The sequence below is a fragment of the Eulemur rufifrons genome, chromosome 27 (genome assembly GCF_041146395.1).
Source record: "Eulemur rufifrons isolate Redbay chromosome 27, OSU_ERuf_1, whole genome shotgun sequence".
NCBI classification, from domain to species: domain Eukaryota; kingdom Metazoa; phylum Chordata; class Mammalia; order Primates; family Lemuridae; genus Eulemur; species Eulemur rufifrons.
In genome coordinates this window covers 13,078,761-13,092,480 of record NC_091009.1, presented here as the reverse complement: position 1 = coordinate 13,092,480, position 13,720 = coordinate 13,078,761, and the positions used below count along the sequence as shown (strand labels likewise).

At 35.2% G+C, this 13,720-nt stretch overlaps 1 protein-coding gene across 1 annotated transcript in view; it reads left to right on the top strand.

The window, feature by feature from the left end:
- The window catches only part of HMCN1 (hemicentin 1), a 414,078-nt gene that overhangs the window by 167,982 nt on the left and 232,376 nt on the right, over positions 1 to 13,720 (top strand). Inside the window, exons 10-11 of the mRNA XM_069459659.1 lie at positions 3,472 to 3,593; positions 8,301 to 8,576. Of these exons, the coding sequence (XP_069315760.1) occupies positions 3,472 to 3,593; positions 8,301 to 8,576 (398 nt within the window). The remainder of the gene's footprint in view (positions 1 to 3,471; positions 3,594 to 8,300; positions 8,577 to 13,720) is intronic.

Genomic DNA, 13,720 nt, shown 5'->3' with positions numbered 1-13,720 from the left:
ATTTAGAGTATTACGATAAGTGAATCTGACAAGTGCTATGGCAAAAAGTAGAGCAAGTTAATTGGGATGAATAATACTGGTAGGTAGGGTGCATGTGGTTTTGGCCAATTTGTGATTTTAAAATTCAAGGTAAAGGGCATATGAGCAACCTGAAGAGGGTGAAAGAGATGGTCAACTAGATACCCATGGAGGAGCATTTACATACCAGAAAGAGCAAGTGCAAATGCAAGAAGGCCAGAGTGGACTGGGCATGTGGGAAAGGAAGACAGGAAGGAGGCCAGTATGGCTGGAGCCCAGTGAGCCAGGAGGGGAAGGGTAATAGGTAAGATCAGAGAGGTGCAGTTTGTGCTGCAGGAGGGGAGACAGGTGGACCAGAGCTTGTGTGGCCACTGCATATGACAATCAACAGAAGTGGGCTAGAGGGCACCAACTTGTCTTTGTGAAGTTGGGTGACTTTTAAAAAGACTTTTAAAAACAAATACAGGTAATCTAATGATAAAAATTGAGTAGAGCTTGAAGACAAGAGGAAAACAAGTTTTGGAAAATGTTGCCTTTAACTTACTATGAAACAAACTACATTTTGGGAAAAACTCTAGGAATTATTTTACCAATCCTTTACACTGTTAATTCAATATTAACATAACTTCCATAAGATGTTAAATATTTGACAGTCTTTGCTTTTGCCATCTCTTTATGAGGGATCATTTTAAGCAAAAATTTATGGCAGGAATGTTCATCATAACTTTAGAAAATTTTCCATTCTTTAAAGATTGAACTGTATTATTTCCTGCTTCTTACATAGTATATCTTAATGATTTACTTAGCTGTATATTTAACAACCAGCAACATAACTGACCAGGATATCAATCAAATAATGAAGTTTCATAACTGACAGATGAAATCAAATAATTCTGCTTTATGTTTAAATAGTAATATTTTTCAAAGACATTTAAGATTCTTTATGAACATTAATTCATTAGTTTCACACAGTTCCTGGGAAGTAAGCCACAGAATTCTTTTTTTCATTTTCCCAGCTCTGTGGCCCAGAGAAGTGACATGCTTTGCTGATGTGTATTAAGCTCTTTGGATACGAGAGTCTAGATACAGAATCAGGCATGGGTGATGATAGACTGATACTCTAACCCTGATTCACTCACATGTCTCTGCCCTAGATTTCCTAATAATATGAAACATGTGACTTAATGTTTGTTTGTGTCCGTCACTTTGGTCACCAGGGGATGTAAGAGAGAATCAGTTTGCCTATTAGCACCAGGGCACATTCCTATTTGACATGTTCTTTTCCCTATTCCAAAGTCCATCCCTTTAAATCTTTTAATTTAATTTTATTTTTAATTGCTATGGGTACATAATAGCTGTAAATCTTTACAGGGTACATGTGATGTTTTGATACAGGCATACAGTGTGAATTAATGAAATCCATCACCTCAGGCATTTAACATTTCTTTGGGTTAGGAAAATTCTAACTCCATTCTTTTAGTTATTTTAAAGTGTACCCTAACTTGATGATTATAGTCACTTTGTTGTGCTATCAAATGTTGTTCATTCTATCTAACTATATAAATATATTTTTGTACCCATTAACCATCCTTGCTTTATGCCCTGCTCCCCGCTACCCTTCCCAGCCTCTGGTAACCATCATTCTGCTCTGTCTCCATGAGATCAATTGTAAAACTTTTTTTTATTGTGGCCATATAGTGCTTAATGTCAACTGAGAAGGCTACATGAAAAAGAGAATTATTTTCATGTAATATTTTATAAATAAGAGAGGAAAAAGTGTACCTGTAGAGAACATTTTTTAAGTGACTAGTAAACTACTTACATGCCTTTGAACAAATCATTTGTCCCTTTTGTATCTCAACTTTCTCATTTTTAAAAAGAGGGATTTGAGACTAGGAGAATTGTCACTTTCTGTTCTAAAATTTCCATGAATCTGAGTTTTTAATGAATCCTAATATATGCTCATCTCTGAAGTAGGCACTGTAGAAAATACCAAAGATGTATGTATTCCAAATTCCTACCTGTCTGGAATTTACCAGTGCCTCCTAGAAAATGACATTTACAAACTCGTGCTTAATGTACTGCTGTTAAGCATTCAAGATACAGCTGAAGTGATTGGTACAGTATAGAGTCAAATGATAGCCTGTTTTTCCCCCCTTAGTGTGATTATAAGAATTATTGGCATGTAGTGCATACAGCATTGAAAGGAAACAACCTTAACTGAAGTGAATATTCTCAGCTTTTACAATATATGGAACAGTGACCTTGCTTAGTTTCTCACTTTCCTGATGACAAGAACTTATGCCTTAATTTTTTCCAACAAACCCCTACCTGGGTCAATGCTAAATACAAATTAAGAGCTTAGTCAATTCTTCATGGTTTTTGGATGACAGAACTCAAGTGGAAGATGTCTTGACCATAATGGGCTTTTCACCTTATCTGTATCTTGAATTTTTAAAAGATTATGAATAGCTACAGATGGTACAAGAAAAAATGATAAAAATATTTATGACATTTCAACCATATTTTAAAACAGGATAATGCCTATTTTTGTACATGATTGGACTCTTTTAAACAAGAGTTAAATATCTATTACTAAGACATTTCCAGAAAATGAGAAATAAGTTGAACAGTGTTAGAGGACAAAGAATATTCATTAAATGAATGAATACATAATATAGCAGAGGGATTTTTTAAACCTAAATGATACAGTGTAACTATGAAACTGATCAATTATTTTCTTTTCTCATTGTATATGTAGGTTGAAGCAGATATGGTATATAGCCCCATGTGGAGCTTGTATAAAAGAAAGTTAAGGACACTTTATTATTTTAGAATCAAAAAGTAGATTTCCTGCCTTCAAACTTACAGATTACCTGCCTTGGCCAAGATCCCCACTGACATGACCATAAAACTGGAAAAAATAGGGGAAGAGAGAGGATTTAATGAATGTTTATTTGTCAGCTCTATTATCTTATATTTTGACATAGCCAGAAAATGTTTCCCTAAAGAAATTTGCAATCTCCGTATTAATAATTTATTGTCTTTGTTGGGTCTTTTGCTCAAAATAGAAAAGTTTACCTTTCTAGTTAAAATATAAATGGTGTGTCATTTTAAGTAAAAAAGAACTCTGCAGGCCGGACATGGTGGCTCAGTGGCTCACACCTGCAATTCTAGCACTCTGGGAGGCCGAGGTGGGAGGATCACTTAAGATCAGGAGTTTGAGGTTGCTCTGAGCTAGGCTGACACCGCAGCACTCTAGCCCCAGTGACAGAGCAAGACTCTGTTTCAATTAAAAAAAAAAAAGCAAACAAACAACTCTGCAGTTTTATCAATTTATTTTCTTTATGTTGTTCTTTTGAATGAACTCTTCAAAAGAAATAGTGGAATCATTGCTTTCAACTTGGTCTTGGCTTCATAGTAACTAAAAGGTTTCTGTTTTCTTACCCCCAGAGAATCTGCCATTGTGAACTGGGATATTGAAAAGGTCACTTTGTCTGATGAAGGCTCCTATGAGTGCATCGCTGTCAGCAGTGCAGGGACTGGACAGGCACAGACATTTTTTGACGTATCAGGTAATTGTCACTAATTCTTTTGCAGCTGCCTGGGTATTAATGTGGCTACAAAAATGGGATGTTTGCTAACTGGTTTGTATGTATACATTTATCTTTATGATTATTTTATCATCCTCTCTCTCTCCACTGAATTATGAACTCATATCCTGGCTTCACCCGTTATCAGCTATGTGACCTTCCTTAGGCCAATTATTTGAGGACTTAGTGCCTTTGTTTCTCTATCTATACAATGGGGATAATAACAATAACAGTTTCTATCTCATGGAGAAACTGTGAGGATTTAGTGATATGTGTAATATATGTAAGACCCTTAGAAATTTCCCTCTCCCATATCCCAGAATCCCACATGAAGCAATTCTGACATCTAAATTGAAGACAATAATGAAAGTGATCACATTTTAGGAACAGAAGGCCTCAGTGGCTACAATATTGGTACTACAAAGGGCATAAGTAATTCCCATTATTTTACATTCAGATAGTATGTTTCCTGTGAATAGATGGGAGGCAAGGTATATATTATTTTATAAGGTAAAATACATTGAAGTGAAAAAATAATTTTTCCTCTAATCTCACTGAATTCTTAGAGAACAAGAGCACTACCATATATAATCAATGATCAGGATTAAACCATTTACTCAGCATTTATATACAATTTATTGGAAACATTGTTTTGACTAAATTATTTTCTCCCTGTCTTGTGGACTAGTGTTGCTATATGTTTAACAGTGACCTATTCTGACCTAAATATCACTTGCTGCTGAATTTATAACAATGTCTGCATTTTACTTTTAGTATTGGTGTATATTTTCTTGAGGCAATTTAAGATAAAAGAAGCTTTATAATTATAGGACTGTTTAGAAACCTAAGATTTGTTGTTTGTTACTAGTAAGTTCAAGTTGAATTTTAAGGCAGAGAGAGGCATGTAAGTCAGACAGGCATATTCTTCTTGCAGTAAAACTATTTGCATTCTGTTATTGTTAGAAAAAGAAAGTTTGTCTCCTAAAACAATTTAGCAAGTTGACATACATCACTAACTATTCATTTTTCATCTCCAGTAATTACGAAAAGCATTGGAATTGTGTCAACATTCCTCAGCTTCTGGGAAAACAAACACTTGAGCACTTAAGTATTTTTTTCCCAGCAATATTAATTAAGAGAAGGACAATAGAGAAAGAGGTTTGAGTGAGTTGATTCAGACTTCTTGCATAAATAACTGGGAAGTGCCAGTAGGAACTTGTGAACTATTTATGAATTTGGCTCTATGGTGTCCCGGACTTCTGGATGTGTGTTCTACACATGCCCTTTTAGTATCAATCCGTGCCAGCCAAGCAAGGGAACAACTAGGAAATTCACTGTGCCCAAGCCGGTTTTCCGGAATTGTTTCCTACTTAGTGAAATATGAAATAAGGGAGCAGAAGCATTGATGTTATGGCAATGTCTAGAACAACAGAAGTCACAAGCAAATGCACCTTTGGACTTGAAAGCAGACATTTCTTTCTGGGCTAGTTGTTTCCTAATACACCAGACTTTAACCTTCACCCACTGCTGGATTTACGTTAGCCTAGGCATGGCCACCCTACTGTAAGTGCTTATCAGCACGCTGGAATCAGGTACAGATTCACCAGAGAATTAGATCTTGTATTTTGTAAAGGATATTAGGAAACAAGGCATTAAGGGATAGTGATACGCTTGTGTCATTATAGACATTATTTTATTTTATAAAGTGAAAGAACACCCAAGAGCAGCGGTTATAGAAAAGCTAAAATTCTGCCAACATCGTATCTTGAGTTTTTTTTAGCACTTTCTTCTAGTTGACATGTTTAAGGAGTTTTGGTTCATTTGAATTGTTGGTTATTGTTTTAAATGCCAAATGGGTGTAGAAAGCATTGTGCTTTTCTTTTATTGAACATAAATACATAGAAACTAATGACTACAACTGTAGAAGCATGAAAAACTCATTCTTTCCAAATGATATTTGGTAGTTTACTGTTGCAAAGTTATGTTAATTTTCTGAACTGAATTTCGTTATTAACACAATGTCCTTCACCAAATATGTGCGCACGTGCACACACACATAGTATTATAATTCTGGGTTTAAGTAAAATAATAAATAGAGAAAACTTGTCAAGGGCATGTCAGTGACAGGAAGTCTTAAATTATAATGACAGGATATTCTTTTAGAAGAGAATAAGGTTTGGAAATAATCTTATACCACTTCCTCATTTTATAGCTAAAGAAACAGAAGCCCAGAACAAGGAAGTGATCCATTTATGATCAGATGGGTAGGCAGTAAGAAGTAGATTCCTGGCCTCATCAGTCTCAGTCCGGTGGTCTTTACTTAATGTCCCAATACCTGTGCTTCCTTGTCATCTTTCCTCCCTTAGTGCTGAAGTTCCTTCTCTGGTACCCTAATCCTAGCCTCAGTCATGCTTTCTCTCACTTAGGAATAGCTGCCTGTTACACTCCCAGGACCAGGTTGTTTCTGTTAATGTGTAATCTTGGCCGTCTTCACAAACTGCTGTAATTCTCCCTCATTACTCCCCTACCCACACCAAATTTATTCACATATGTATAATTATTTAAGTGTGTATTATTTTTATTATCTTGAGGCATTTATGCAGTGGTGGTATTACATAATGTAATCATAATGTAATTACATTATGATTACATGGTATATTTCAAATCTCATCCGTCCATGTGTGTTATGAAAAAGTTGGTATTTTACCTATTTGAATTTATATTTGAAGAGGAAATCGACTCTGAGGCAAAGTTTGGATGCAAGAGGGTTACTGGGGAGTTCTCCAGGGGAAAGCACCTGGAAGGGACTGAGGGGAATGGAAGGAGATGAACTGTGCCACACTTGCAACGAGGGCCTCAGCTGATCCTACGGGGAGCTCTGGAGCTGAGACAGCCCTGAACTGAGGCAGGAGAGCCGGGTCTTTGTGCCCTCATGAAGCGGTAGTTGGACGTGGGCTGCACGGGGAAGGGGGCCTAACCTTCAGCATGTTGGCTTAGGACTTTAAAGCTAGAAAGAGTCCTTCAAGTTAGTTAATTTAATCATCTCATTTTTCAGATAGGGAAACACAACTGTCAGGAAATGGGCTTATCTAAATTCACACAGCTAGGTAGGGGGCGAATGAGGTCGCCTGGGATTATCAGATTCAGAAAACAAAAACAAAGGTTGCCCAAGTAAATTTGAATTTCATACAACTGTGTACCAAATATTGCATGAGACATACTAAAATATTATTTGATGTGTATTTGAAATTCAAATTTACGAAAATATCCTGTCTTTTATCTGTCAACCCCAGCCAGACCCCAGACAAAGCTTTCTAACTTTGTCATGTACTTTTTGCTCTGATTCACCAGCTATTTTCATAAGAGATTTTAAAAACATAACAGAAAAAAATTATGTTTCTTTTATAACTTAAAATAGCACATGCTACTTACAAAAAGTTTAGAAAACAAGGATAAATATAACAGAAAATATGGAAAATGTACACATTTCTGTCACTGAGAGATAACCACTATGGTGTTGGCATATTTGCTTCCAGTCTTCATTCTAGGTTTATGATATTCATCTGCACTGATGTATAGTTTTAAACAGCACAGGGATAAAGTATGATCTTGAATATCTGATGCTCTTTCACATTTAAACTAAAACAGACACTTGGATTTCCAGCTAACATAGATCACCACAGTTTTATTGCTGTGTTATTTATAATGGCTTGCTACAGGAGATCATTTTAAAGCATTTGGGCAGAGAGAGCTGGAGAGAGGGAATTTAGATGCACTCTCGAAACTAACGAGAGCAATGTAGGATTCTCTATAGAAATGTTGGTTAAATATTTAATTAGTAATTGGTTTTGACCATATTTGAAATGTGCATGCTTTACTCAATGCCTTTCGTGTACATGGCTCTATGTGTACAATTTTATTAAAGGTCTATCTCTACTGTTTCACTTGACCTTCTTAGCTCAAACTGTTCCCCGTCCCTGCTAGGAGAACATTTGTCTTACTCTACTATTGTCCTGTGTATTCCTTTTAACTCCCCTTAAAGCTGATACTGTCATTCCCATGTCAACTATTCTTTGTATGCTATTTTCTTTAAAACACTAAATATATATTTTTTTCATTTAAAAATCCCCATAAATGCTACTTTCATCAAAACTGGAATAAAAAATTTGTCTCATTCCTCAATCTTAAATGAGTTGCCATACCTCTTCAACTCTCATGTCTATAATTTGTATATTTGGACTTGAGTCTACTTTGGTATGTAAATGGGTACTACTTTCTTAAGCATCCTTTAACTAGATAATCATTTTGGAGGGATCATAGACACATGTATTAGTCAATATGTTCTGTTGCACTGCATCTTTCCTACTAGATATTCAATGCATACTCCTTCAAGTTTTTTATTTCAATAGATTTAGGGGGTACAAGTTGAATTCCATTGTACATATATTGTGTAGTGGTGAAGTCTGGGCTTTTAAGTGTGTCCATTACCTGAATAGTGTATATTGTACCCAGAAGGTAGTTTTTCATGCCTCACCCCCTCCTACTCATCCCCCTTTTAAGTCTCCAGTGTCCATTATACTACTTTGCGTGTCTTTGCATAGCCATAGCACATTCAGTTTTTAAACCACATCCGTAAGTGAGCAAAATGGCTTTTAGATGTCTTGATTTGAATCGTTTGATTTCATACAGAGCCGCCTCCAGTCATCCAAGTGCCTAATAATGTTACAGTCACTCCTGGAGAGAGAGCAGTTTTAACATGTCTTGTCATCAGTGCTGTGGATTACAATCTAACCTGGCAGAGAAATGACAGAGATGTCACACTGACAGAGCCAGCAAGAATTAGGACCTTGGCTGACCTCTCGTTGGAGCTAAGGAGTGTGAAATTCAGCGATGCTGGAGAGTATCATTGTGTGGTTTCCAATGAAGGTGGATCCTCAGCTGCTTCAGTTTTCCTCACCGTGCAAGGTACTGTGCTGATGGCAATTTCTGAATTATAGAATCTTTCTGTCTTCCTTCTTTGATCTCTGTCCTCACGAGTTGGCTATCTGAGAATGAGAGTATCCACTCAAACAATTACAGTTTTGAATGATCGATTGCTTAGGGATCTTCAGTGTTCCTAAGCCGTTTAAACTGGAAACTAAAATATCACCAGGAAGTAGGTGACTTTGATACAGTCGCAACTGTTCCTACTAGTTGAAGATGTCTATTTTAAGGGAATATAAAAATTGTCTTTGGATGATTTAATAGTTGTAAATTCTCTAATCTATCATGTATTTTTTTTAAAAAAAAATTCTAATTACTTTAATAATTGGTTCAAAAAATTCCTTCACAATGTAAGTACTGTGTGATCGCACATATAGCTAACTTACTTTTTATTTTTTAATTAAATTTAATAATAATTTATTATTATAAAGGTTTCAGATGCTTCTCATCTTGGTGAAATTTTATTGAAACTTAAGCAGAGTTGTTTTTACCTTTTTTTGTCTTACATACACACACACACACACACACACACACACGAGTGCTTATTGAAAATAAACCAATGGCAAGCCAATCTTGAATTATGTCTACATAGAGTAAATGTTTAGATAGCTGAAAACAAGTATATTAGCAATGTGGTTTAATGGATACCAAATGTATATATTATTTGGGATCAAATGAAGATCAGAAACTGCTCCAAAGTTTCTCTTTCAGTAGAATCATATTTGGCTTCTAAATGTCCATAGACAGGCTGGGAATCTTAATATAATGAGCAAATTACTGTTGGCACTTTTTCACTGGTAAGCTGAAAGGTTAGTTGCTGCCTCAGCAGACTGTTTGATTTCAAATCCTTGATGTGGGAGACTGAGTGCATCCGAATTGGGTCTGGCTGTTTGGTTATGTTATTAGAAACAACTTTATACATGCCTGAAATAACACTCTCAGATCACTTTTGAGCAAGGTTATCTAAGAGAATGATCGCTGAGTTTCAATACTAACTCTTAGAATGTGATTAATGACAGAAAAGTGAAACTGTTGTGAGCATTAACAAAATGGTTGACATCTGATTACAGTTTTCTCACTGGGACTTGAGACACACTCTGCAATCTGAATGTGTGTCTTTTGGTAGCTGATCTGGTGAAACCTCTAGGGAAACATTGCTTTTGCAAATGGCTCGCTACATTTCCACATGGTAAACTGCCTAGATAATTTGAGTCAACCCAAATAGCAACTTAGGTTACTGGAACTCTGGAACCATTTTACCAAACTGATTGTTTCAGATAAAATAAATGCTAATGGACTTCTGAAATTTGATCTTGGTTCTTTATTTGAAGTCCCTTAGAATGAATTGTAAAATGAAATCAGAGCCTTCCTTGTTTAACCAAGTTAGCTTTTTAGTCCATTGATATTAGAACAGTGATTCTCAGACTTCGTGGATAAAGAATTATCCAAGGAACTTTTTTTAAAAAACAGATTTCTAACCCCACATCTAGACATTCTGTTTCTATAGATCTGGTATGCATTTTAACAGATTACTCAAGTGGTTCCATGGACATTTTCTAAAAACAGCATTTGAATCTATTTAGTGATCTAGAAATGTATTAATACATGTTTAAGGGAAGCCCTTGGCCCACTTCTGGCTGGTAAAATAAAGCAATTGTTGCCCAGTGATTTAAGTAAGTGCTGAAGTGAGGTGTTGTCTAATACACAAAATATAAATACAGAAAAACATATGACATTAAATAATTACTGGATATTCTGTATGATCACTAGTGCAAATCTGACTAGAGGCATTATTTTGTGGCCTGTCTGGTTGGCCTTGAGTTTGAGGGGCCAATTTTTATGAATAAAGATGTTCTAAAAGTCTAATAAAACCATACTCTAGAATTCATGACTCTCTTAATAAAAAAAAAGAGAAACGATAGCTAATTGTAGCTATCTGAATGTATTATTTTATGATTGAATGCATTATTGAAAACTATGGATATTTGATGAAGCAAACTGCTATACCTAGAGGTATGGTTTGTGATAATATGAGATGCTTATAAACTGTTGACATTAAATCTTCAGTTACAAATTACTACATTTCTATGAAGTTAAGTGTTTTAAAAACCAAGAATAAAATAGTTCTAGAAAACTTAAAAGATAAAATAATTACTTGTATTGAATACATACTGTAGTAATAGTTTCTTTTCGCTTACAAGAGAATCAATAATCAATAGCTTAATTCATAGCCTCATTTATGTTGCTATGACACCACAGGTGCATTTGGGAACCATTTCTATCTGGAGTACTCTTAAGAGTTAAAAATCCAGATTCTACAATTTTTTTGTAGTAGTTTTATAAAATATAAATTCTTGCTAACTAGCAAGAATTTTCCATTTTAAAATAGCATATGTATGTCTAGTATTGCAACGTCTCCACACCTCACAATCTATAAAGACTTCAAAAAGGCAAAACTGTAGAATACTAAAACCCGGTGGTGTTTAACAACCACAAAAATTCTGGGAAGAATTTTATATATAAAATTTTAGTTTTTTATAAGATTTTTATATATATATAAAACTTCTCCCAGAGTTTTGTTTATATATACTATATCATATTATATAATAGATTATAATTATATGTAATATAATAGATGATATGATATATATATAAAAATGTATAAAGATTTTTGTTTACCTAAATATGTATATAGAATATTTATTCATATTTTAGGATCAATAGAATGAAAATCTTAACAGTGATGCTTTTTATCTCTGTTCATGTGAAAGGAGGCAGGAAGTATCTTTGTCCCTCTGTTTCACAGTTTACTCCAAAAAGAAAATGTTATTCTTTGAGGAATCCAGGATGCTGCTTCCTCATGACCATTAATAGCTCTAGCTATCTAGTTAGGAAAATAGCAGGTAACTTGGTCCCAGGTAGAAAATTGTAACCTGCGATATATATTTCCCACCAATAAAAATATTTGGAAGCAAGAGAAACATTGATAGGAGTGTCAGGAATTTTAGAGACAGATGGTAGCAGAGGGGAGCATCACCTCTCAGCTGCAAAAGCTCCATAGATGAGAATTGGGCGAGGAGCCATGTACATCAGACTCTTACTCAGCTGCAGAGCTAAAAAGGGGGTCCAACTAGAAGAGATGGAGAGCCGAGAATGAAGCCAGGTTCATCCAAACACTTTGTTGAAAGGCACTAAGTTTGGATAGATGTCACCTGTTTTGAGGATGAATAAACAGAAAACTATCCAAATAAATAAAAAAGGAAAAAAAAAATAAACTATACACCATGAGAAAAAATACTGAGGAAAGAACAAGAGGCACAGGGAAGACTTAGAAGAAATAGATAGATACTTGGAAAGTAGTTTATTTTAGAGACTGGGGAAAAAATATTTGGTATCACTAATGTCTTTCAAAAATACTTAGCCTCTTTTAAATTGGAGTTTATATTTATAAGATGTCTTCATCTGATTTGTGCTGCTATAACAGAATACCTGAGACTGAGTAATTTATGTGAGCAGAAATTTATTGACTCATAATTCTGGAGGCTGGGAAGTCCAAGATCAAAACTCTGGTGTGTGACTAGGGCCTTCTTGCTGCATCATCACACGGTGGAAGTCAGAAAGACAAAGAGAGCAAGAGAAAAAATCCACTCCTGTGATCCCTTTTATAATGGCATTAAGGTAGTCATGAGGGTGGAGCATCTCCCATTAAGCCCCACCTCCCAACACTGTCACATTGAGGATTAAGTTTCCAATGCATACATTCTAGGGGACACAGTCAAGCACAGCATAAGGCAAGAACTGGCTAAGATGAAAGGACAATAATAAATGTGATGGAATAAATAAGAAAGGATTTGATTTTTAAAATGCAATATTATAGTGTAAATCTGTAGGAGAGGCACTAAAGAGCAGAATGGATGCTACATGAAAATAAAATCAGGGATATGGTGCATAAAGAAGGGCATTAAAAAGTCTTTCAGAATCCTGAGGAAAAGAACTAAAAGTTAAATAATATGACTTTTTAAAAAGTAGAAATTAAAAACAGAGAATGGAACTTCAGCATAAAATTTCTAGGTTTTTAGGAAACGAGACAACTGAAACTAAAGAAATAGTTAAAGATATAATGGAAAAAAACTGTCTTAGGGAGGGGAAAAATTGTCTTGAGTAAGCAGCTCCAGCAAGGTAAACGAAGGGAGAACTTCACATAGACACATCATGGCTCAAATTTGAAATTACTAGTATGAATCCCCCCCACCAAGTACATATAGACTAAACTGATGATTGTAAACAGAGAGATAAAATCAGACTGGTGTCAGACTTCTCAGATATGCTAAAAGCTAGAAGATAACTGCAGTGGATATTTGTCATGTTTTGGCTTTTAGGGTCTGAACATTTTCCCCAATTTGGAAAGGAATTATTTATTATCTTGGTGGGAAGCAGAAAACAAGTGAGATCAGATAATTCCCTTTCCTTATCCCCAGCAGGTCTCATGACCTAGAGCCAGCCACTCATATACTCCCGGTGGGACTTTGACTCTTGCCAAGACCACAGACACTTAAAAGACTTAAAAGACTACGATTTTGGCAGCATCATGGAATTTAGAGTCCAGAAGCATCAGAAACAAATGTTCCAGTGGCCTTTCCCCATCATTTTAACAGACTGATGTTGGCTGTGTTCTCAGCTGCCTAAACTCTCTTGGTTTCTACCTGATATCCAGTCTCATTTAGATTCTGTACTTCAAAAAATATGCTTCCAGTGAATTCTTTTTCTGCTTAAATTATCCAGCCCTGGTTTCTGTTGTTTGCAATTGAGAACCACCACCTGGCATAATAATGGCAAATATACATGTAGTTTTGAAAAAACTTGGAATCCAAGAATTTAAGATCCAGTTAAATTGTGTTTCCTATGAAAAGCCATTAAAAGGACGTTCTCGAATGTTCAAGGGTTCAGAAAGAATACCAAACACATAGCTTTCTTAAAATGATTTATTTAAAATTCAAATTAACTGCCTGAAATAAATTAAAAAAAAGAAAAAGGAAAGAAATGAAAATTGGAGAGGCCGTAGTATAAAGGAGTGGTGAATTTTCCTCACTGGCCATTATTTTTTTTAATTTTTATTTATTTATTTT